Below are 25,725 nucleotides of genomic sequence, written 5' to 3'. Positions count from 1 at the left end.
GATAAATTTCAATATTAACGTTCTCTTCAACAATTTGAATTCGTCATACGTTTATATTTTCACATTACCAAATTCATAAAACAATTTTAGAGTGTTCAGAAAACGTAATCCGAAATAATATAACCTCCTAGAGAATTTTAACACTTTTTAGAGAATTCAAATAGATTTTCATTTCAATTTTCTTTTTAATTTTTCAAATGTTTTATTTAAACAAGACAATTTAGATTTTCAAATGTTTTAATTAAGTTTATTGGATTTTAATTTCTATTGGATAAAGTATTTTAATTCCTACTAAATACAAAAATTAATAGAAATTTTAATTTTTGTGAGTAATTTCACTAAGTTTCATGTATTGTTAGTTTAATTTACTCTTTAATTCTTCCACATGCCAATCATGTTAAATCAGAGAAGAAGAAAAAACATGGGGAAAGGAATTATACTATTACAATAAACTAATTTTGAAATCTCATGTCCCCAAAAAATGTACCACCACCAAACCTTTGTATAATATAAACTCTACTATTTCTTTCACCCTATTATTTGTCTCACGCCAAATATAGAGGCAGCAGAAGGAATTAAAATGCACACAAGAACCAAAACCACTCAATTGTATGTGCATGCATTCTCTTTTAGTTTGATGGGTCCATTGTTGTGGGAATCAATAGCCACTGAGCAAGACACATGCCTTCTATGTTTGGACCTCACCAACTTCCCAACAACATTCCCTATTGATCTGATTTCAAAGACAAGAGTCACTGGTACTTTTCCATTGTCCACCAAGCCAGTTAAACTTGCACCAGCACCATACAAAGGAACCTTGCTTCCTTGCAGATTCACAGACACAGTCCGTGTACCCTTTCTTGGTAGATATTGCTTCTTCACCTGCACCAATCATGGAGTTTAACAGTTAAGAGTGGTGACCATTATCAACATTTGAAGCAGAAGTATATAGCATTACTCTCAAACCAACCCTTCTCAATCAAAGAGTAGTGGCCTTTATTTTCTCACCTCACCAGTTGCAACTGTAATCTCTGAATACATAAGATTTACTTCCTTAGAGCTCACATGAATGCCAAAAAACGTTGCAGGGTTATGCATTTTAATTCTCACTGAGCAATTTACTGTCAGCATCTTGGTTGGTACTCCTGTAGTGTCTGACCCTTCTCCGAAGTAGAAGTTGTGCACTGTCAAACTCTGCAAAGAATAGGTTTCATTGAATTGAAAGTTCATTAACAACTTGTGGTAGATATATGGAGATGAATAATAAAAGCATATTAGTTCGAGCTCCAAATAACACTGAATTTATTTTTCACTTCACATCAGTAACCTATTTTGAAGATTAAAATTTTGAAGAAGGAACTTATTATGAGTGTGTGGAACAAGCAATTCTAAATTAGCAGGAAAAGTTTAAAAAAATATGAATGAACAAAGAATCACTTGCATAATCTTGAACTCAATCAATGTCCTTGTGTAAATATAATTCTCACAATCTCAACTTCTACTCTATCTTCTCTTCTCCCCAATGTCTATTTTTCTTAAAAAATATATATGTTGTATTAGACTAATACCTTTACAAGTGTGCAGCAAACAAGTAAACATCACTGAAACTAAATGATGACATAAAACCTTTACACAGAATTTCTTTCACAAAATATACTGGGGTGACTTTTTGTCCCAAACAATCTCCTTGGACTATATGCTATGAGACTATGACTTTTAACCATTAAGGATATCTATCTTGTTTTACATGTGTCCTCCTTCAAAAATAGTTCTGTATAAAGCATATCAGACACTAAACATTAGTATCTCTTCTAACAAATGATTAATCTATTATCATGTTACAAGAGACTAATCCTTCTGCTAGAGTGAACCCCCTTTGGTCCCAACCCTGCTGCAAAATATATACAACAATCGATTCATTCTACTAACTACATTAGACAAACATTAACAGATCTATTCTCTAACTAACACAAAAAAAGAGAGTATATATTATTATAAACTATAATACACTCGTTCAAAGTCAACCATGCATTTATTTACTGAATTTAAAAATAAATTAAAGCAAGTGGCAATATTCTTGAATATAAAGAAAAAAAGCACCGACCATCGCTGTACCTTAACACTGACACGAACTTTGAAAACCTTGGCAGCCCCAGCAATGATAAAACAAAACACAGTGAAAATCAAGGCAAACCCAACAACCCCAACGAAGATCTGAGTCCTCCTAGACAACCCTTTTCTCTCCTCGTCTTCCTCTTCCTCAATCACCTTGCAATCCGGCAACCCTTTCTCGCCGCCATGTTTGCGGTTCCCTTTCCTCCCCCACGTGGCAATGTTGAAGGACCCCGACACCCTGCTCGAAGAGGACGCCCTGGAGTGGTGGCCGAAGGAGTGGTGCGAGGGGGAGTCCGTGGGGCTGTTAAACGCCGGCGTCGCGTGCATCGTCGAGGACTTGTCGCCGTCGTGGGAGTCGCGCGAGGGACTCTGCACGTAGTACACGGCACGTTTCGGCGAAGATGACGTGTCCATGCTCGTGACATCGGAATCGGTCTTCGCGTGCATCATGGAGGTGAACTGAGAAAACGACCCAGATGAAATTCCGGCACCAAGATGGGAAATTTAAGTGTGCCCGGATGAGGGAATCGGAAAGTGTTGACAGAAAAAGTTGTGGGTAGGGAAGAATGTGGTGGATTGAATGTTGCAGAGGAAAAAGGTGAAGAATTTGGGTGATGGGGAAAGTGAGAGAGACACATAAGAAGAGGGTTTAGTGAGTGAGACGTGAATCATTCACAGCTGTTGGTTTAAGGATGTCTGTGCTGTGAGGTGTGTCGTGTGGGATTGAGATACAGACAGTATTTGCAGAAAGAATTTCATAACTGAATACGACGACGTCTCGTGCTTTTCAGATACACACTTCCATGTACCACTGTCACTCCACCTTCTCTGTTCTGTTCATTCCTAGACTCACCTCGTAAATGGTGTATAAGTACGTATTAGATATCAATAATACTAATAAAATACGTATAGGTAAAATGTTTAATTTAAAAAATATTTATTGATTTTTTAATAATTTATTATATAAAATATGAATTAATTTGTGTCATTTTATCTTATATTTTAAAAGATTATACTTGTATCCATATAGTATGAATATTTGTGTCAATATCAAAGGTTATTTTTTATTTCTTCAATTTAAAAATACAAAAGGTATAATACACTCATTAAGAAATACTTAATTAATATAAATTTAGAAAAAAAAAATAACATTTTTTAATATAAAACTAATATAATGAGAGTGCTTAGGAGGATTTATTAATGCTAAATTAATCAAGATCTATGTTTGATTTGGTTATTAGAAACGTTCAACGTTTTCCCATGAGCTTATTCAACCAAATTAAAAGAAAAAATGAACAAATACTTATGGAATTTATAGGATCTTAATCAGTACTAATAGAATTTTTTTTTTCCAGTGATGTCGGTCTTGTTGTTGACTCTAATTTTATATGTATTCTTGAATTAATATATATTATTATTTTGTTTAGAATTTTGATATGATTAATTTTGTTAACCTAATTCAATCTAACAATGACATGGTCATTTTTATATTCCTATATAAAATCTTTTTAAATAAAATTATTAGTGTCTATTATCTCATTTATGTTGAGTGTTTCCACTGCTCAACTCTTCTTGATGCAGATGAAAATACGTGTGAAGTTTTTGTATGCTGATGAAAATAATATGATGGTTTGTCCAGTAGATAATTGATTATAGTGTTTTTCAAGAATTTCAATAGTCTATTATGAGACATTTTTTAGATATTTTTTTTATTTAACAATGTTTATGATGGTTTTTTTAGTTTATAATCTATTATTTAGTGTCATAATATTAAATGGTGACTTTTACATAAATAGGTGATTTGAATAATAATTTTTGTATAACTTTATTAAATAAAAACTGTATTTTTTTTAAGGATAATCAGTTATCTTTGTACTATAATCAATTATAAATATGTTTTTTACAGTATAAATGATTATTGTGGTTAATCATAGATTATATCTTCATGTTTTGATATTAAATAATATTTATGTATGTAATGATCTTAGGATTTTCCACAACTTTATTTAGTGATATGAGACTATAAACTTCAATATAAACACATGTTGATAAGATTCATAAAATAATTTTCAGTTTGTAACATCAAATTAAAGACCTTCAATGTATAATCAGTATTATATTTTGAAACATTATTATAATATGAGATTTTTTTTCCCATATGAATTGTACCATTATCTGTTTAATATCCACATATACATATTTTTTTCCAAGTAATTTATTGGATAGTATAAAAATAATATTTTAATTATAAATAACTAAAATACACAAATAAATAAATTATATTTTTAAATTATTTTTAAATATGAAGACAAATTTATAATCTTATTTTTTTATTAATTAAAAAAAATTCAATTATATCCATCAAATCACTCTCAAACTTTCATAATTTTTTTTTCTTTACTTTTTACTTTATTTAACTTAATCCAAACAATCCAAATTTTATATCACATTATCCTTTCTAAATTTTATATCACATTATCCTTTAAAACTTACTAATTTTGTTGTGCAATATTATCTTACAATGTGTTAATGTGTTTGAATAGGTTAAAGTCTTAAGCATTTAGACTTTGTTTATAGAATCAATGTTAAAATCTCAAATCTCTATTAGTTATATAAATTACCATTAACATATAGTCCTCAAATTTAATATATTAATAATTTAAAATTATTTATTCATACAATTAAATATAATTATTTATGATATTTTGTGTACATGCTATTTAGTACTCTCACCATCAAATAAATGTATGTTCTTAAGTTTCTTATGTTAAATTAATAGTCCTTTTAACTATTTAAAGTTTATTTTACAATATTCCAATATATAAGTAAAAGTAATAGATAAAATACAGATATAGATTAAAGAATAATTATCAAAGTTAAAAGATACTTTTATCCAAATTTGTTTAGATTAGGTTTTCTTTACAAGTTGTTTGTGTGAACTTATTTTGAAAAAATAATTTTTTTCTAAACATGCATTAAATTAAAAACAAATGCATAAAAGTTAAATGTGAGTTGAGAGCATGATGATGACACAAAAGCTAATTTAAATTGAAGAAAAGTAAAATTTCAGTAATAATTATAGTATTTGTTTTTGTTCAACAAATGATCCTTACCTCTTGGGAAAAACCATGAAAAGATAATAATCAAAAGGGGAAAATTATTAGAAGGGAAAATCAGTTCATGAAAGAAAAACTGACCAAGAACAGAACATACATTTCAAAAACTAACAATGAATGATCAATTTCACAATAAGCTTCAAAAATGCATATTAAGATTCACAACTATGATTTCAAAACTAGAAATGTTGGCTTCATAGAGAAGATTAGATGAATCCACACTGAACAACTTCAGACATATGCTTGTCTAGTTTCAATCATTTAATCATTAGCCAAAACAAACCAAACAAATAAAACAAACATGTGATCTGCATATCAAACACCAGAGACAAACCTTAGCAAAACAAAAACATCCAATTTTTTGTGAAAACTGAAAGAGGATGCATTGAAAAGAATGAAAACTGCTTTGAACAGAAAAGGGACTCAGAATATATCAGATTGGTCGGCAAAGCCCAATTAGGGCTATTACGACGAACGAGACCTTTGATGAAAAATCGTCACTGTCCCTTTTTGTGTTTCAAATGCTAAGAAACAGAGCATGTCCATATAACAAAAATGGAAGCAGAAACATGAACCCCAGAAGCTGAAGGACGAAGAAAGGGATAAAAACACCAACTTTACAGAGGGAATGATAAAACCCTGAACGCGATCAGCTTGAGAAATAGGTTTCAACCTGCAATTCCAAATCCTAGAGCTAGGGTTTTAAAGAGTAACTTTGGGCTTTTGGGAACAGGCTTTTGTCCCCTTTTCTATGTTTGCACACTTGTATTTATGATTTTTTTAAGTGTAATATTTAAATAAGTATAACAAAAATTGAGATACTCAATGCTTTTATTTCCAATACTAATTTAAAATATTTATTTATTTAGTGCAGAATAAGAGATGAAGAGAGAAAATGGTGTGTATGAACAAATAAGAAAATTAGTGATAAGTTTAAGAAGAGTGACAAGGAGCAACATTCTTGTTCGTAAAATATTTCTTTTATTTTTTAAACTTATAATTTGTAGAGTTTTTTTTATATAAGATTGAATTTTGTTTGTATATCTTAAAAACATAAAAATTGGATTATAATTAAGACTCGTTCAATCTCAATTAAAACCCTGTAAGTTTGGGTTAAATAAAAAAAAGGAAAGTATAATAAAAGTGATACAAATACATGATTTTGGATTATTATTATTTTTACTTATAAAAAGTGGTGTAAAACTTGGTCAAACAAAACTATAAATAACACACGTCTCTCTCTCTTTGTAATTCACTTTTTGATATCTTGGAAAATTACATGGATTTTAAAATATTTATGAGAATAGTCTTCTTTCTTTGAATCTTATTTTGAATTTTTGTTCAAGTCATGATTTTCTATTACACTTACCCACAATAAGAAAATTAGAATTTAACTTTTAAGTAACTTATTTTTTTAATCTTCAGACCCTTTTCTCCTTTTTTTATTTGATTTATTTTGCTTGTTTTTTTTCTGTTTTAATTCCTATATTTTTATTTCCTTATATAACTCCCATTCTACGTTACATTATGTTGTTGATATTAGATTGATTCTTAATTTCTTATCTTTTAATTCATGAGTTGTTCTTGAATTAATGAAATCTTGAATCTAAGATATCTATAATATCATTATATAATTTAGTGACTTTTAGTCTCATCGTCTAAATTACATGTTATTATTATTTTAAAATTTTCATAAGTTTTACTAATTTATTAGTATGGAATTTATATTTTCGCATCTTATTTTTTGTAGTTATTTAAATTTTAACGCAGCATATTGAAGAAGATTTAATAATAATAAAAAATATAATATATAAGTTAAAAGTAGCAATTTGGTATATATTTATTGAATGTATGCATAAACATTCTTTTGCAACCTAAAAAAGATAAGATTATTTTAATCCATAATTTATAACTTTTTTTACAATGATGATAATTTATAATTTAGAAATATTTGGGATACCTGATAAAAAATAAAGGCACATGTATTGTTAGAGCATCAAGTAACATTTGTTTAGCATTTTTTTTCTTTTCTTTTATGCTTTTCACACAAAAGTGATTACAATCTAGAAAACTCCTCTTTTTTTTTTTAAATTACATTGAATGGCAATTTATTTAAAAAATAGCTTCAAAAGATTCATTAGAGGACTATATAAACTTCTGCAGATACACCCTTGTATTGGCACACTGAAAATTACAGCACAAAAACTTTTAACTTTTAAATTTGACTTTGGTGCAAAGTAAAGCTTAACAATTTACAGTCTGCTAAGGAGGTTTGGTAGCAGATTCATTAGTTAGTTGGTTAATGATAGCAGCATAGAAAGAAACACTACATTAAGTTGAAAGTCATCAATTAATAAGCACTGCAAAAATGAATTGCTATAACAAGTGGAAAACCAGTACATTATACACAGGTAAAAATGAACATCTATGCCCTTCACTCTTAGCTTCTGATGATTCTACTTATTTCCCCTGGTATGGTGCGTGAATCAATCGTTGATAGGATTTGTGGCATTGACATGCCACCCGAAACAACAATTTCTGAAAATTTGAAATGAATTCAAGCATATGATGAAACTAGAGAGGAATGAATTATGACCATAACAATGAAAATGATAATGATGGTGAAATAATTTCTGCAATTTCCAAACAAGTTCAAGCATTCGGTAAAACTAGAATGGAACCAATTGTTGTTGTTAATGTTCTTCATCTTCATTATTCATATTATTATGCCTTTTACCCACATACATACTTGAAGCATCTAGATATATCTGGTACATTAGAAGTTAGGAATGGAGTGTCATCTAGAAATATGTATAACTATCATTATTTGTTTAGCCCCTATCCTTTTTAGAAGTTATCTTCCAAATTTGGAAGGCCACATATCTGTTAGCTTAAATTTTAGTGCACCATGACCACAGAGAGCCACAGAAAGAAAAATCAGCAAACAAACTATCTTTGTAATATTTACATTACCACATTGCAAAATAAATGTCTGCTTTGACTTCTATAAATAGAGAATTTAAGTAGTTATAAAAAAATAACTCACCAATTCCTTCACGAACGGACAGGTTTGGTCTAATGACGTCATTGGTGCTGACAAGAAATATATCACCGATATAAAGATGATTTGTAGGAACATAGACACAACATAACTGCTCATCTCCAGAATAGTTCTGTAAAAAGAATATTATTAAAAAAGATTAATTTCAACATGCAATGCTGCGCAAAATCTTCAAAAACACATGCAATCATCAACGGTTGACCATAAACTAGTTCCATCAAAGTCAAATCATTGTATGCTTAGCTTTATGAAAACTTTACTTTTAGCTTACGTATATACTTGTTTGGATAATCTTGTTTGTGTAATAAAGATTAGCATCCTATCACTATCGGAAAGCCTGAAGCAGTAAAATAAGTCAAAACAATTCTTTACTAAACTGCTACATCACCATCAGAAAATAATTAAAATTACACAATGAGTAACATTTAAACTACTAATTAAAGTAGTAACTGCCGGGAATCATAATGAGAATCTGACCAAACATTGATGCAAGTAAATGTTCTGAACCTAAAATCTACCAAACACTGAAGTTTTATACAGACCTGAAGGGTAACAAAAGAGGTGATAAATCCAAATGCATATTCTCCAATACGTGGATGCCGAATGATGGCTACTTCTTTGAATGCTTGTGTATTTTGATCTGTGAAAATATGCATGTTAGCATAAGCTGTTCTCATCCAATATTTCATTCATACCATTAATCAAGAGTTAGATATCAGCAAACACCCACCTGGAGAGATAGCTGCACTAATCTGCTTGGAGGCATTATAAATATGACGAACAAGTGGCATTCGCTTGATAAACCACTCCCCAAGACCCAAGACAGATGCACCCAACCATGATGACATGAAAACCCCAACCAAGAAGATGAAAGTTATGGAAGTTATGAATCCAAGACCTGACCAAAGATTAGCCAATAATGTCAACATGTTGTAAAAAAATAGTTTTGTTCCACTATTGGACACTTCAGCTTTAAATAGTCCAAGCTACTCCAAGGAAAAAAATAAAGACCAAAATTAATATTATTAATATAAAATCATTTAATAATAAGTAGCCATAATTTTAACAGCATTTAGTGAAAAATATATGATTTTCTCAGGAAAGCCCTGCCACAAGACAAAATAAGCTGTTCAAGCCAAAAATTGAACTTTGTTATAATCTTTACATCAGTAAAGGTTAATTGTGAAATACCATAAAACATAAGCACTTACCAAAAATATCAATTCCAAGTTGAGCATAGATAGGAGAGAAAAATCCATCCACAAAATGAATAAACCACCATGTTATATAGAAGGTGATAGCGATTGGAAAGAGAATGACACTGCAAAAGAACTAGCAGTGAGATATCACCAATTAAACAACAAAGAAACGAAGGACCTTGGGAATTCGAAAAGGACAAAGAGAGCAATGATCCAAACAAAAGGGTAACCAATCATAATTCAGCAAATCATATTGCAAACACAAAATAGTATACTGGACAAGAACAAATATTCTTCCAGGAGCAAGTATCCACTATTAAATCATCATCAATGACTTAAAGTTTATCTAGTTCTCCATCGTCTTATCCTTTTAATTTAAATCAAAGTGATGAGATAGGAATGAGATTGTTACATATTTTTGTCACACTATGTTGAGAATTCTTGTAAAAGAGTGCATGACAGTAACTGGTGTCCAGAAAATGATTTGGAGATTTATAGTCTCTAAAGAACCTGAGATTTTCATTCATATAGGATTTGCAAATTAAAAAAAAAATATATCAGTTGAACTCTTTGAATACTACTTGGAATATATACTCTCCCCTAACATGCTTCGTAACTTTTCGTTTGTAATGCAACACCATAAACAACAAGATATGCGAAAGGAAAATTCATTCAGCAAACAATATCCAAGAGCATGCAATACATATCATATAACCATGCTTATCAAGATGTTGGACAGAAGAACTACGTACCATCCTGACATAAACTTTTTTGATGCCCAGCTTCTAACAACTTTGGAAAAAGTCTACAAATGACAGAAACAACCAAATAAAATAGCAATCTGTCAGACAAATACTTATGAAGGCATAGCAAATTCTCACATGCAAGTTGCAACTAATTCAAACCACAAAAACAAAAAGAGAACATTCATCCCCAATAATGCAACTAAATAATTTCTTGCTACTTACGCTAAACTAAATCATTGCTCCATAATACAGCTTACAATAATTAGCACTAGATAGCTTCACTTCATTCATTGCCAGTTTTGCTACCCCTTTTATTTTGAATACAATTTGATTTGATGAATCATGATACAAACTCAGATTAACACCTACTTAAATCTCCATTCTATTGAAGCTACACACTGCTCTTGACGAAGAAACTATTGATTCCCCAATCCCTAAAAGGCTCATCCCAAAAAAAACCTCAATTCAAGTCAAGGAAGAAACTTTCAAGTAAATCCCCCAACCCAATACATTCACAAAAGACCAGATTGAGCGAATTGGGGAAAAAAAGAGGAAGCGAAGATTAATTGTAATGGTTAATCGAAAACCCAAATTTGGAGAGGGTAGATAAAGAGATCACCTCACGTCCAGCAAGATGCGAGGAAGACAACGACGAAGAAGAGGACGACGACGGCATGGAGGAAGGGGCGGCAGCGCCTTCGACGGCGGCGACGGGGATGAGAAGCTCTCGATCTCTGTCTCTAGTGGTTATGGCCATGGAGGATTTTTCAGCGCCCATGAAACGACGCCGTTTGAGAAGTGAAAACGCGAAACGCAAAACGCAAAACCTCTTTTCTGAAAATTCTGAAACTCTTCTTTCTCTGTTGTGTCCTTCGGAGAGTTCAAAGCCTCAATTCACATTTGGTCTTCGCTTTCTTTTTTTATTTATTTATCTTTATTTTATTTTCTTAAAATATTTTTTAATTCTATCTGTCTTTTTTGAATATTCCAATCTGACTTTATGTATGCCAGTCACACTCAGTTCTAATTAAGTCTATATTAAAAAATTCAAATAAAAGTTATTATATTTTTTTTTTCTAATTTGATGTCAACAATCATTTCAGTTGTTAGGTTAATCTATCTATTTCTACTACCATTTTCAGTTCACTACAATGAAAATGCTTTCTTCCTTATAATGGTTCGTGTCACATGTTCTTCTGGTTATTAAAAAAAATTATAGTTAAATATATTTTTTATTCTTATAATTTTTATGTTCTTAATATAAACTTTATATCTCTTTTATATATATATATATATATATATATATATATATATAAGAAAATCATTAAAATAAGTTAGTTTAATAATTTTTTTACTATAAATATCAGAAATAGGGTGATAAAGTGGAGCGGACCGTATGTGTCGTCTGCTGAAAAAAACGCAGGACAGATTGCTAATTTCAACCCACTGACTCGCTGAGGCCCACCCCATAACATGCAATTCGCATGGTCCAAGTGCGGGACGGGACGGGTTGGCCCACATAATCCGCATAACTTTGACGGTATAGACACTTATGACCTCCCCCTCTATGCCATGCGGTAATTACGACCTTTACCACAACGATGTTATCCATAGATAAGTGATTTAGTCGTGTACCATATATATATATATATATATATATATATATATATATTCTTGAAAATAATATGGCATCATAATGATTAAATTTTCAAAATGCTAATGTAAGTATGTTCTCATTTTTAATTTGATAAAAATGTTTTTAAATATTTTTTAAAATGATAACGATTTATTTTTTAATTTAAGTGATAGTGAACTTATTTTATTAGTTTTTTAAATAAAGTTTTGGATTTAAGTATTATATATAAAAAAATATTGGAAAAAAGACTTTAACTAAAACTGGTTAGTAAAGTTTGTGGAAGAGATTAATCATTGAGAAACCACTAAATAACTTGTATCCATAATATAATTAAAAATAAATAAATGTTCAAACATTAAACTCAAAATTATTAGCTATTTTGAAATAATTTTAAATCCGTTAATTCTATGTACGTTTTAGTATAATATAGTTTTAGTATTTGGATAATTTATTTCGTGATAAGAATGCGTAATTGAAATTATGTTTAGCTAATTACATTAATTAGAGGATAATTTTTTTAAAGCATTCAAGTATACAATGAGATGCTAGTGAGTGAACTAAGGTAAAAAAAAAAGAAATGAAATTTAGTACACATAATAATGAATATCACTAAAAAAAATCATACATAACAGTCAAATTTAAAGAATAAAAATAATTAGACATTATATTAAATAAATTATTAGTATATAAAGTGATTTATATTATTAATAAAAAATTATAAAATAATTTTTAAATTGATATTTAAATTAACTACTTAAGTTTTGTTTAATAATATTTTAAATTTTTAATTGATTTCTAAAAGATTAATTTAAAATATAAAGTAGTAAGTAGCTAAAACTTTGTTAGTTAAATATTAGATACCAATTTAGAAACTATTTTATAAATTTTTATTAAAAATAAAAAATAATCTAGATACTAATAAATTTTTTAATTTATAAAATAATATTTAATTTACTCAAATGGTAACTAATTATTTTAGTATTTAGAATTAATTTTTATTTAACGATTTTTTTGTAGTATATATATATATTTTTTTTTATTATTTTTTTTAATTTTTACGTTGAAAGATAATAGAATTTGATATTTTAGATGCAACAACTAAATATTTTATAAAATACAATATAAGGATATTTTAAATTTTTTAAAACCCTAATATACATAATATAATGAAATTGTAATTCATTAACCATTTGAGCATTACCCGTTAGAGCAAAGAAATTAAAATGAACTTTTTTCTGGTCTTTTGTGCAGACTCAATCTTAATGATAACACAGAAATAGTGCATGAAGTTGAAAAGCATCAATGAGAGCTACAAAATTGAATTGCTATAACAAGTGAGAAGCAGTACATTATACACAGGTAAAAATTCCAGAATCCAAGCACAGAATAGAATTTTGTATGGTTGTGTCAAATAAATGCTAAACTCTACATTCTGACACAAACGAATGTTACACAAGCCATCAGAGTCTCACTTTCTCAGCAATCAATCACGAAAATTCAATACTTGCATGGGCAACACAATGATTGCATTCTCATTCTGATGGCTTCATATGACACCAAGGAACAGAAACATGATTAACTACTTTGCTCTTCACTCTCAGATACTGTTGATTCTACTTATTTCCCCTGGTATGATGCGTGAATCAATCGTTGATAGGATCTGTGGCATTGACATGCCTCCCGAAACAACAATTTCTGCAATTTCCAGACAAATTCAAGCATATTTTGAGACTAGAGGTGAATGAATTATTATCATAACAATGATGACAACTAGGAAGCAACAATTCTTCCATTTCCAACAAATTCAAGCATGGCACAGGTTGAAGCTAGAGTGGAATGAGTTATTGTTATTGTTCTTCTTCATTATTCTTATTATTATGCCTTTTAGAGATGAATCTTGAAGAGTAGGTCATATACCAAGAAAAACAAATTACACACACACACACACTTGTATACACATTCATTGTCTGCAACTTGAAGTACAAAAGCTAGCCTAAAAAAAGATAGACACACATACAGTGTTGTTGGGTACTAATAGAATCCAGCTACTATGCTGAATATCATGAGCTAAGGACCGGAGTGTCATTAAAAAAATGAACCACAAAGGTATGTTTAGAATATGTGACAAAGTGTAGATAACTATTTTTTGAAATTTATCTTCCAAATTTGCAAGACCAAAAAGCCAAAGTTCAAACATTAGTGCACCGTGAGCAGAGAGTCACAGAAGGGGATTTGGTAAACAAACTATCTTTGTAATATAACCACATTACTACAGTGCAAAATAAATATGTCTGCTTTGATCTCTATAATATGAGACTTCAAGTAAATGTAAAAGAATCACTCACCAATTCCTTCTCGAACTGACAAGTTTGGTCTAATGACATCTTTGGTGTTGACTAGAAATATATCACCGATATAGAGATGATTTGTAGGAACATAGACACAGCATAACTCCTCGTCTCCAGAATAGTTCTGTAAAAAATATTATTAAAAAATTATTCAATTCCAACACGCAATGCTGTGCTGTGTAAAATTTTTGTAAACACAGATATCATCATGAATTAATTGAGCATAAACTAGTCTTATCAAACTCGAAGCATCATATGCTTACCAATACTGAAATCTTTCTATAGCTTATTGTATGTATATTAAGATAATGGGATCATAGATGCAAGGAATGACACTAAGCAACACCGGGGTATCATGATTCATTATTAAACTCAGACTCAAGAAATGATGCAAGTAAATGTTTTGAACTTAAATACTCCAAACACTGAAGCTTTCAGAGACCTGAAGGGTAACAGATGAGGTGATGAACCCAAATGCATATTCTCCAATACGTGGATGCCGGATGATGGCTACTTCTTTGAATGCTTGTGTATTTTGATCTGTGACAATATGCATGTTAGCATAAACTGTTCTTATCCAATTTTTCATTCATACCATTATAAAAATTAAGAGTTACATGTTTGCAAACACACACCTGGAGAGATAGCAGCACTGATCTGCTTGGAGGCATTATAAATATGACGAACAAGTGGCATTCGCTTGATAAACCACTCCCCAAGGCCCAGGACAGATGCACCCAACCATGATGACATGAAGACGCCAACCAAGAAAATGAAAGTTATGGAAGTTATGAATCCCAGACCTGACCAAATATTAACAAATAATATTAACAAGTTTCAAACAATAAAATCAATTGAAAAAGGTTTTGCTGCTCAATTAAATAATCCAACCCACTCCCGGGCCAAAAAATAGAGAAAACAACAAATATAGAAATATTAAAAATATAAATTCACTTAAACATGCATCAAAGGAAGTAGAACCCTACATAACCATAATCTTAGCAGTCTCAAGTGAAAAAAAAGATTTTCTTAAAACAATTCCTGCCACAGGACAAAATAAGTTGGTGATGCATAAAAACGAACCTTTTACAATCTTTACATAAGTAAAGAGGTTAATTGCGAAATACCATAAAACATAAGCACTTACCAAAAATATCAATTCCAAGTTGAGCATAGATAGGAGAGAAAAATCCATCCACAAAATGAATAAACCACCATGTTATATAGAAGGTGATAGCAATTGGAAAGAGAATGACACTGCAAAAAAAATAGCAGTGAGATAAGCAGAGGACTTTGGAAATTAGAAAAGGGTAATGCTACAATAGATATGTACAAGCAGAGAGAGGTATACTGCTGACAAGAACACATATTCTTCTTAGGAGCAAGCAGCCATATTAAATCATCATTAATGACTTAAAACCTATCTATTTCTCCATCATGTTGTCCATTTAATTCAAATAAAGTGACAAGATGGCAATGAGATTGTTACATACTTTTGCGGTACTTGTGTTGAGAATTGTCATAAAACAGTTCATGATAGTATCTGGTGTCCAGTAAGTGATTAAGAGATTTACAGTGTTCAGAATATAGAACCCGGGATTTTCATTCATTTAAGATTTAAAAAGGTATCACTTGGACTCTTGGAATATTACCAGGAATATATATCCTCCCGTAATGGAGAAAAGAAGTAAGAGCTTCCCAATATTCAAATATAAACTATTATGCTCTGTAATTTTCCTTTTGCGATACAACTCCAAAAAACAGCAATATGCATGTAGAAATAAAATGAAGATAAAAAATTATGAAAATAAACCAACACCTCAAAGAATGCAAGGCATGCACAAGGAAAATTCATTCAGGAAACATGAGCAATATCATTTGCACGAACATGCAATGCAATACATCTCATTAATCAATGATTAAATATCAAAATGATGGACAGAAGAATCACGCACCATCCAGTCATGAACTTTTTCGATGCCCAGCTTCTAATAACTTTGCAAAAAGTCTACAAAATGACAGAAACAGGAAAAAAGAGCAATCTGTCAGACACATAGTTATGAAGGCATAGCAAATTCACGTATGCAACCTACAACTCTTTGGTATTCAAAACCACGAAAACAGAAAAAGAACATTCACACCCAATAGATGCACCTAAATTTCTTTCTACTTAGGTGTAAAAGGAAACTACTGCTCCATCATAAACATATAGCTTGTAATAGTTAGCACTACATAGCTTCACTTTATTACCAATTTTGCTATCACTTTTCAGTTTGAATACAATTCGATGATTCATGAAACAGACTCGGACTATCATTCACTTAAATCTTCATTCTCTAGAAGCCACACACTGCTCTCAACAAGAAACTATTAACTCCCCAATGCCTAACTGCTTCATCCCGAAAAAACTCAATCCAAGTCAAAGTATAAACTTTAAAGTAAATCCCCCAACCCAACACATTCAAAACAGTCCAGGTTGAGCGAATTGGATAAAAAAGGGGAAATGAAAATGAATTGCAGTGGAGAATTGAAAACCCTAAATGGGAAAGAGTGAAGGAGGAGATCACCTCGCGTCCAGCATGATGCGCGGACGACGACGACGACGGCTTGGGGGAAAGTGAGACGGCGGCGGTGTCAGCGACGGGGATGAGAAGCTCTCGATCTCTGTCTCTGGTGGTGATGGCCATGGAGGATTTTTCATCGCCCATTAAACGACGGCGTTTGGTAACTGAAAACGCAAAACCTTTCTGAAGTTTCTGAAACTCTCCGTTGCGTCCTTCGGAGAGTCCAAAGCTGTAATTCACGTTTGGTCTTCGTTTCCTTTTTTCATTTTTTATTATAATTTTATTTCTTAAAATATGTTTTAATTCTCTCTGTATTTGAATGTTCCAGTCTATGATTCTGTGTATACAAGTCACACAACTCTATATTAAAAACAAATAATAAATATTAAAAAATAAATAAATATGTATTAAAAAAATAGTATTGTACACTGTTTGACCTGTTTACCGTATACAAATTTGATGTCAACAATCATTCAAGTTGTTTCGTTAATTTCTAAAAGTAAAAAGTCTCTTTGTTTATAAATACATAAAATAACCCCAAAAAAAAATATTGTAGAAACTTTCTAATATAATATTTTTTATTTCTTTTAAAAGTCCTTAAAAACTTGAAAGAGTTGCCCATGAAATCAAAGCAGAATCCCAAAAAACTTAAATTGCAATTAATAATAAACAAAACCCAACTCTTCTTGTGTAGGCAACATCCTGATTATCATGTTTTAATTTTTAATATTCAATGATTAAAGATAATAAATACTATTAAATATATATTTGATTAATCTAAATTTAAATGTTTTTTGTTTATTTATATAATGCGAAATTATTATTTTTAATCCAAATTTTAAATATTTATATAGTTAAGAAAGTACCTAAAATGAGTCTCTTACCATTTTTTTACATACAAAACAAAATTTACGTGAACTACATTGTTAAAATTGTCTCTATTGTTACTCTCTTCATTTTAATACTTAAATTTTATACAACTTAAAAAAAGAGTGTTAAATTTTATTTATTGAATTTGATCTGTATGTATATGCGGTCCAAATAGCTAAATATAAAACATTCATTAATTATATAAATCATTATTATAACTCGGTATTTATTTTTTAGTTTTGTCAAATTATATAGGTTGTGTAAAATCATAAACAGTAGTGCATTGGTAAAACTTTATACTAAAAAATTGACAAACACTACTTTGCATGCAAGCACTGTTAAACACTGCAGTAAAAAAATCCCAAAACAACTCACATTTTTTATATAACTATTATCCAACTTTTAATATTATTATTTTAATATTTGTACATTATTTAATTCTAAACCTACCTATTATTATATATATTTATTTTTAAATTATATAAGAGCTAATGACAAAAACAAAGGTAACACAAATAGTATTATTAACTGATATATATTCTTCATTTAAAATGGGTAATACAAAGAGAATTGTATTTTTTCCCCATAAAGTACAAGTTAATTACAATGAATAAACTACAACAATGAAAGGGGGAAGATGAGGTTTTTAATACATCTGTACATAATGAGTTGTTTGCTATGGACACTTTCTGCATTTTGCATTTCAGTATTATCAGTATAATTTACAAACCAAACTTCTTTGGTCTCAAGAATGTTGAAGAACCCTTTTTTAAACCTGGCATGGAGATTTGTTGCTGATGCTTAGCCGTCTTTTGCTTCTCCTTCTGTTTCCTTTCTCTCTCAACCTCTGTTTGTACCTTCTTCAAATTCTCCATCTCCTCCTCCATGGCTGTTTTCTCTTGTTTCTGTCTCTTCTTATGCTCCAGCAACGATGTGTCAGAATCCTTAACAGAGAAAAACATGGGTCCCAATTCAGCCAGCCACTGGGGCTCCACTGCTGTGGCACACTGCATGTACTCCTTCGTGGTCAAGATTAACTCGTGATAAACCACATACTCAGGAGTGCAACCCATACCATAGAGAGCACTACTGGGATGAAGATGACACGGCATCCCATTCCTGCAGTTAACATACTCTCCCACACCCTTTAACCTTGCTGCATTGTGAAAATATGCAGAACAAATTGCATTTCTTACAATGTCTGTATCAGGCCAACATGAGGTTATGGGGATCTTTAAGGTCTTGAGAATGTCTAGCAACTGGGATCTCACTTCTCTCGCCTTTCGGAGACCTTTCACATGCAAGAAATGATCATTGCACCAATCCCCTCGGTAATCGTGTTGTTTCCATTGCTGATAAACATTGTACAGAGTTAAGTGATCGGACTCTGGCACAAAAAATCTCTCCCTAGCCGCGTCACTCTCCTCTGCTCGATCCTTGGGTCTGAAGAAGACAGAGGGTACAGAAAGCATGGAAACAATTGTCAAAACCTCCTCAAGACACCCTAACTGTTCACCCATCAAAAGCATCTTGGCAAGTGTAGGGTCTAGTGGGAATTCAACCATTTTCCACCCAAGCTCAGTTAATCCCCCCGCATTGTTAAGGGCACCCAGCACCCACAACTGGTACAGCGAATTGAGGATATTATCTTGAGGAGGTGGATCCATGAAATCAAAATCGAGTAGATTTTCAACTTGCAGAGATTTCAGCAACAAGACCACGTTACCAAGGTTAGTCCTCTGAATCTCTGGAACAGGACTTGGCAACATTTCATTCAAGAAAGCACTCTCAGTGTACAACCTATAGCATGTACCAGGGCCAGTTCTACCAGCTCGACCAGCACGCTGGTTAGCAGCAGCACGGCTAACAGGGAAGACCTGGAGAGCATCCATACCCATCCTAGGGTTATACACCTTCATTTTCCCATAGCCTGAGTCTATGACATAGAAGATACCATCAACAGTTAGTGATGTCTCAGCAATATTAGTAGCTACAATGCATTTTCGAGCTCCATCTTCAGCTTTCTCAAATATCTTGGCTTGTAAGTCCGCAGGAAGCTGAGAGTATATGGGAAGAATCAAGAGTTTAGGAACAACTTTATTTGAAGACGACATCATCTGCTCCATTCTCTCTGCAAGAGCATAGCAAGCTGCCTCAATCTCATCTTGGCCAGTCATGAAGATGAGGATGTCTCCAGGAGGACTGGTTATGTGAATAGTCATAGCCTGCTTCACTGCACCTTCAACGTAATCTTCAACTGGAGTTTTACTCCATAATGTATTCACGGGAAATGTTCGCCCAGGAATGTGAAAAATTGGTACACTGCAAGAATGCCACAATTAGGTTGAATCTAACAAAAGTCAATAACAGAAACAATGCAAGATAACAAAGTGAAATTTACCTTCCAAAGAAATTTGAAAATTTTTGTGCATTCAGAGTTGCAGATGTAACGATCAGCTTGAAATCACGACGTCTAGCTACAACTTTTTTCAATATTCCAAAAAGAACATCAGTGTTCAATGATCTTTCATGGGCTTCATCCATGACAATAACCCTGAAACAGTTTCAAACAAGATGGTTATGGTTTTTTATTGCAAACAAAAAATAAGATGTGAACATAGGAAGCAAATTTTGTTCATATTTTCATACCGATACTTGTCTAGATCGGCATCTTTCAGTGTTTCACGCAGGAGTACACCGTCAGTCATGTACTGTAAAAGTTAAAAGCAGAAGTTTAGAGCATATCACACAAGTTTATAATTAATGTGTCCATCATCAACATAGTTACATTAAGCTACACTGTTGCATTGTAACATGAAGCACACTAATTATTTCTAACAAATACAAGTTGGGTTCACCTTTATTATGGTACTTGGCCCAGTCACATCTTCAAAACGTATAGCATAGCCAACTTTATCACCCAAGTCTGTATCCATCTCTTCACTGACTCTCTTGGCAACACTCATAGCTGCCACACGTCTTGGTTGGGTGCAACCCACTATACCGCCTATAGTATAACCATCCTCATGGAGAAACTATTCAGAAAAATCAAATGTTAAGAGGTCTATCTGGGATTTTGTTCTTGATGGATAAAGATTAATTAACAAATACAAGATATTGGCAAAGTAAATAAAAAGAAAATTATACCTGTGTCAATTGTGTTGTCTTTCCTGAACCAGTTTCTCCAACCACCACCACCACCTGATTTTCACGGATCACCTACACATTGTATATCAACAAAAAATATTACAACATTTATGAAACAAGACTGAGAGAAACAAAAAATCCAAAAATCTTACAAAATGCAAAACCGTAACAGGAGGAAAGAAGGAAAAGGGACTTGGTTATGCTATAACAAAAAATCATATGAAGATAAATATTGAGTTGACATGTTCAATCCTAGTCCCCTTCCACATGATATAAAGATGAATAAAACTATAATGACAAAGATATCCATCTCCTAATTCTGAACATTTAGACTGTGATTGATTGTGATCATTAATTACATAATCCAAAAGATTGGACGTAGTAGGTTCCTAAAATTTTGACCAAAAACGAACCTATCAATACATGCATAACCAAGAAAAAAGGCCAACCTGTAATAACTCTTCTCTCACTGAAAAAATAGGCAGATATTGTCTTTGCTCTGCAATGGTTTTTGACTTAGCAAAGTCACTCACAGCTTCTCCCTTCTTCAAATGCTGTGAAAACTTAGCTTCCTCCTTATAATCAATTTCACCCTCTTCACCCACTTCAGCAGTGTCTGCATCAATCTAGCATTTACAAAATTTTAAATAAGATGAGGTCTTCAAACATGAAAAGAGAAAGCAAAGGACACAATTACTCCAGATTCCCAGAAGAATACCTGCTCTGCTGTTTTCTCAACGCCCAAGATATCACCAAGCTTTGAGCCTGCAAGTTCCCAAAAGCGTTGGCGAGACTTGTTCATACTCTGCTTCTCATGTATTTCTCTAACCAGGGTAGACCCTTTGCGAGATATTATAGCCATGTCAGATGTTGGATCTTTCAATGGCATAATTGGCTCAGCTTGCTTAGTAAAAACAACTCTGCCATCAAGGAAAGGAGGCTTTGTATCTGTGGCCAACAGGGAAAGAGCAATTAGTCAAAAAAATGGAGTCATACCACGCAAAAATAAATTAAAACATCAAAGTTGGCCGGATGAATATTTACCATGAACGAGAAGAATAGCTTTATGCTCTTCCTCAACATCAAATTCAGTCTGAATCTCTGTACCTCTAACAGCTCCAGATCTCACCAGTTGCCTATCCTCCCACTGAGCATTATCAGCTGTAAGTTGGGACAACTTCTTGCTCTGTGCAAGGGACATCTTGGTCCCATCTCTTCTGACCTGCATTATTGACAAAAACACTTATAAGATAACAAAACCCATACAACTTGCCCTAAACAGCATGCACCAACAAATTAAATGCTTCTCAAATAAGCAAAATCAAAAATATTTCACCATATAGAACAATAAGAAAATATGTGTATAGTACATACATACAGCACATTGCAAACACTGACCCTAAAACACAGATGACGATTGATGCACAAGTCTAATATAGTGAAACATTACAAGTCTGATATAGTGAAACATAAATTTTTAAAATATAGGGTACAATATACTTAAGATACATATTAAAAACAATCAAATTCCTCTCTCTATATAGATTAGAATAACTATCTTTAACAAGAGTGTATACCCAAATGTCATTCACCCAAAAGCCCCCTAAGATAGTAGATTGCAACATAAAACATATCCATCTAGCTTACCAAACCACATAACTGATCCAAACTAATTCATGTTACTCATAAGAATAACTTTCAAAGATTTCAATCTTTACCTAGATGAGATTAAAGGAAACATAACCAAATTAAAAAATCACAATGAATGAAATTTTCCACGCAACCACCTATAAACTACAATATACAAATGATAAGATGTAGAACTTCATCTCATGCAAGCTTTTCCATTTTATCAGATCTTCTTATGGGCAGTAACTGGAGTTTATGTACTTTTATATTTTAACTGGTAGCAGGAAGCTAAATGACTAACAATTTTGCAAATACAAGCAAGGAAAAGTTAGTTTAAACATGTCAAGAAATTCTAAAAGTTACCAGTCTCTTGGCCAACTCAGCCTCTTTTTTCTGAAATGAAGCTTCATCTCCAAGAAAAAGTGACGAGCTATCGCCATCAAACAGTGTGCCACCTTCCTCTCTGTCATACCTTCACGATATAATTATAATTAGATTAAACTATAAAAAATGAACAAAATAGATTTTGCAAATTAAAAACTACAATGCGATGTGAAAAAGAATCATCTACAACTTCAGTTATATCACCGCTAAGGTAAAACTTGCATGATGAGTCCCTTTTTGAATCCATATATCAAGCAATTTAAGTCATTAATTGTAAAAGACAAGCACAAAAAAGGAACCATCACAATATTCCAATGTATCATTATTATGCACTCCGATCAATGATAGCACAACAACTTTCAAATTCAGCGATTTTAAAACAATATCAACTAAAAAATACTTTTCAAACTAGATTTGGATACCATGCTCGGTCAGCGTCATATTCCATCTCCAAACGCATGCTTTCACTAATCTCATACTTGTGGTCTTCAGCCAATTCAGACTTATCAGCCACTTCATCCTGGACAATCACAATTATATAAGTTGATGACATAGCATGCATATTAAAACTAAAAAGTAATCCATAATAATTAGTGTGAAAGAAGAAAACTGGAAGATATTCAGAACTTATATTTTAAAAACATTTATTTTACTTGTTCAGCATAATCTATAACGAATTATCAAATTCACAAGGGAACTAACTATCAGAAATTAGATGCAAAATATACCTGAAACGGAATTGAAGATTCAGATGAAAAATTTAACTGATGTGACCGTCCACTGTGTCTAGAAACAGAAGATTTGGCTGAATATCCAGAAGCACGTATTGGGATAGGAGATGGAGAAACATGGTCCCAGGGGGAAGATGAATTAACTACATTCAATTCAACAAAATAAAAAATATTAAATCATAGACTGCCATCATAAAACTGAACTATAGGGATTAAAAACATTGATGAATGTGTGTTACCCCCAATCCATGGTGAAACTAGTCGTGCATCTGGTGAGGCACCTAAAAACATTGGGGATGGTGAAGGTTGATGACGTCTAGAACTAGAGACACTGTCACTTCGTGGAGTTTCACTCCAATCCCTTTTGTCATCATCCCAGTCAGACCTACCTGCAACTGCAAAATAGATAATGCCTGAGTCATAAACAATAGCTAGGTCTTTCAGTTCACTGAGACTAATTGTAAAAAAGCGTAGTTCAATAGATACTTCTTGCTTTCAGTACTTGGATAAACCCTAGAGTAAACAAAATATAAAAACGATAGAGCAATAGATATTTCTTGCTTTCAGTACTTAGATTAATCTGAAGAACCCGAGAAAAAACAGACAGAAAAAAAGAAACATAGAACAATAGATATTTCTGGATTAATCTGAAGAACCTAGAGGAAACAGAAAAATAATATTTACTGTGATCCATTTCTGAGAATAACAAATTCTGCTTGTTTGGCTGCAAGATCACTCCGAAGTCCAAAATTATTTGATTATAGCGCAAGAAATTTTAATTGCAATGAACACTTATATTTATAAACTATACTATGGATCTCGGCCTTCCATTTCTAATTAATATACGGTTATGCGATTCTGTTTTGATTTCATCCGCGCGTTTTTTTCAAATCATATATTTTTTAAGTTTAATTATTATTGTTAGGTACATTAATATGTATATTTTTTGTGTGTTGTGAATTAGACAATTCAAAAATTTATTTAATATTATATAATTTAAAATATATTTTAAGATTTAAAGATGTATTTGATATTATTTAATAAATAGGTTTATAAAGTATACCATTTATAAATATATTTCAAATTTATAAATATATTTCAAATTATATAATTCACAATATAATTTTAAATGGCAAAATTTGAAAATGTATTTGAAAATGTACTAAATAAATTATAAATAATTTAAACTTTTCTAATAGTAATAGAAAAATTACTTTTTTTTTAGTTATATGGAGATAAGAAAAAATTAATGAAATATAATTGATAATTTTTTTTATTTAGATATTTTTATTTCTTATAAACTCATAAATTGATGGTTGTTATTATTTAAATATGTTGTGACATTATTCTAAAGACAAGATTGATATTATTTAGATTTATTGTGATATTGTTATAGAGATAAAAGATATATTTGATATTATTTAAATTATTCTGAAGATAAAATATATAATTGTTATTATTTTAATTTGTAATATTATTATGATGAAAAAAGATGAATGAGAGGAGATAAGTAAAAAAAAATTATATAAATAGAGGGTGATCCCTAAAGGCAACGGCATCACCACCTCTAAACTTAGATGACACAATTTGAAAATGTACTACATAAATAAATTATAAATAATAATTTCAGACTTATCATTTTCCATACAATATTTATGGAACAAAAATATTAGAAAAATATAAAAATTAATTTTTTTCCTATTATACAATCATTTTACAATTAATGCATTATAAATATTGTTAACATGTGTAGTAGAATGAGAGGTTAAAGGTTCAAGAGAAGAACACATTCGTCTTCTTCTATTTCATTTGGCCTAGAAGTCACTTTATTTATAACTAGCGAAAACATATTACTTGTATATTTATATTGTTAGTATAAATTTAAAGTTCATTCTAATAAATATAAATACATATTAAAAAATAAAAAAAAAATTATGACTGCACCTATTCATATATTGTGATTAAAACATAGTCAACTTAATATTTAAATATGGTAATAACTTAATCATAATTATTAGATATATTTAAAATTTATGTCTCAATTTATAATATTGATTGGTTTATTATGATAAAAAAATTTATCATATAATAACTATAATTGTTTAGTGAAATTTAACTCTATAGTCTATTCATATATCAGCATCTATTAGAATCATTTGTTGTAACTTATAAAATTGAT

General features: G+C 31.2%; 4 protein-coding genes and 1 non-coding gene across 5 annotated transcripts; all 5 read right to left on the bottom strand.

The window, feature by feature from the left end:
* Positions 1-422: 422 nt before the first annotated feature.
* LOC137838092 (uncharacterized) lies at positions 423-2,973 on the bottom strand. The gene is made up of 3 exons (XM_068647320.2): positions 2,116-2,973; positions 1,009-1,194; positions 423-882 (listed from the first exon to the last, which is right to left on the bottom strand). Exons 1-3 carry the CDS (start codon positions 2,563-2,565, stop codon positions 604-606), a joined length of 915 nt encoding a protein of 304 aa, XP_068503421.2. The 5' UTR covers positions 2,566-2,973; the 3' UTR covers positions 423-603.
* Positions 2,974-5,650: 2,677 nt separating this feature from the next.
* Positions 5,651-5,737, bottom strand: LOC137838969 (small nucleolar RNA Z43). Its single transcript, XR_016520719.1, has one exon. It is a non-coding gene; the product is annotated as a small nucleolar RNA Z43 (small nucleolar RNA).
* Positions 5,738-7,562: 1,825 nt separating this feature from the next.
* Positions 7,563-11,146, bottom strand: LOC137838090 (protein LIKE COV 1). Its single transcript, XM_068647318.2, has 7 exons — positions 10,857-11,146; positions 10,244-10,296; positions 9,504-9,613; positions 9,023-9,190; positions 8,835-8,932; positions 8,278-8,404; positions 7,563-7,769 (listed from the first exon to the last, which is right to left on the bottom strand). Exons 1-7 carry the CDS (start codon positions 11,013-11,015, stop codon positions 7,672-7,674), a joined length of 813 nt encoding a protein of 270 aa, XP_068503419.2. The 5' UTR covers positions 11,016-11,146; the 3' UTR covers positions 7,563-7,671.
* Positions 11,147-13,162: 2,016 nt separating this feature from the next.
* Positions 13,163-17,069, bottom strand: LOC137838091 (protein CONTINUOUS VASCULAR RING 1). The gene is made up of 7 exons (XM_068647319.2): positions 16,789-17,069; positions 16,177-16,229; positions 15,369-15,478; positions 14,857-15,024; positions 14,664-14,761; positions 14,219-14,345; positions 13,163-13,568 (listed from the first exon to the last, which is right to left on the bottom strand). Exons 1-7 carry the CDS (start codon positions 16,927-16,929, stop codon positions 13,471-13,473), a joined length of 795 nt encoding a protein of 264 aa, XP_068503420.1. The 5' UTR covers positions 16,930-17,069; the 3' UTR covers positions 13,163-13,470.
* A 1,081-nt stretch (positions 17,070-18,150) lies between these two features.
* LOC137838089 (pre-mRNA-splicing factor ATP-dependent RNA helicase DEAH7) lies at positions 18,151-24,371 on the bottom strand. Its single transcript, XM_090301226.1, has 13 exons — positions 24,231-24,371; positions 23,786-23,941; positions 23,544-23,689; positions 23,238-23,335; positions 22,795-22,903; positions 21,847-22,024; positions 21,521-21,750; positions 21,252-21,428; positions 20,803-20,874; positions 20,514-20,690; positions 20,305-20,366; positions 20,057-20,209; positions 18,151-19,977 (listed from the first exon to the last, which is right to left on the bottom strand). The coding sequence occupies exons 1-13, from the start codon at positions 24,238-24,240 to the stop codon at positions 18,378-18,380; spliced, it is 3,168 nt and encodes a 1,055-aa protein (XP_090157352.1). The 5' UTR covers positions 24,241-24,371; the 3' UTR covers positions 18,151-18,377.
* Positions 24,372-25,725: the final 1,354 nt, after the last annotated feature.

The sequence above is a fragment of the Phaseolus vulgaris genome, chromosome 4 (assembly GCF_051622355.1).
Source record: "Phaseolus vulgaris cultivar YP4 chromosome 4, ASM5162235v1, whole genome shotgun sequence".
Classification (NCBI taxonomy): domain Eukaryota; kingdom Viridiplantae; phylum Streptophyta; class Magnoliopsida; order Fabales; family Fabaceae; genus Phaseolus; species Phaseolus vulgaris.
Note: the sequence above shows the minus strand (reverse complement) of the source record. Positions and strands in the feature narration are given on the sequence as shown.

Bases quoted from the DNA above. Each gene is read 5' to 3' on its own strand.
- LOC137838089 (XM_090301226.1), bottom strand. The intron at 21,429-21,520 runs GTATTCTTCTGG...TGTAAATGCTAG, and splicing joins TTGAGAAAACAGCAGAGCAG to ATTGATGCAGACACTGCTGA. The intron at 20,367-20,513 runs GTGAACCCAACT...TAACTTTTACAG, and splicing joins GGCCAAGTACCATAATAAAG to TACATGACTGACGGTGTACT.
- LOC137838090 (XM_068647318.2), bottom strand. From the start codon at position 11,015: ATGGGCGCTGAAAAATCCTCCATGGCCATAACCACTAGAGACAGAGAT. The intron at 9,614-10,243 runs GTACGTAGTTCT...GTTCTTTTGCAG, and splicing joins AAAAAGTTTATGTCAGGATG to TGTCATTCTCTTTCCAATCG. The intron at 8,933-9,022 runs GTGGGTGTTTGC...ATATTTTCACAG, and splicing joins TAGTGCAGCTATCTCTCCAG to ATCAAAATACACAAGCATTC.
- LOC137838091 (XM_068647319.2), bottom strand. From the start codon at position 16,929: ATGGGCGATGAAAAATCCTCCATGGCCATCACCACCAGAGACAGAGAT. The intron at 16,230-16,788 runs GTGATCTCCTCC...GTCATTTTGTAG, and splicing joins CGCATCATGCTGGACGCGAG to ACTTTTTGCAAAGTTATTAG. The intron at 13,569-14,218 runs GTGAGTGATTCT...TGGAAATTGCAG, and splicing joins GTCAGTTCGAGAAGGAATTG to AAATTGTTGTTTCGGGAGGC.
- LOC137838092 (XM_068647320.2), bottom strand. From the start codon at position 2,565: ATGATGCACGCGAAGACCGATTCCGATGTCACGAGCATGGACACGTCA. The intron at 1,195-2,115 runs GTACAGCGATGG...TATTCTTTGCAG, and splicing joins AAGTTCGTGTCAGTGTTAAG to AGTTTGACAGTGCACAACTT. The intron at 883-1,008 runs GTGAGAAAATAA...TGATTGGTGCAG, and splicing joins TTACAGTTGCAACTGGTGAG to GTGAAGAAGCAATATCTACC.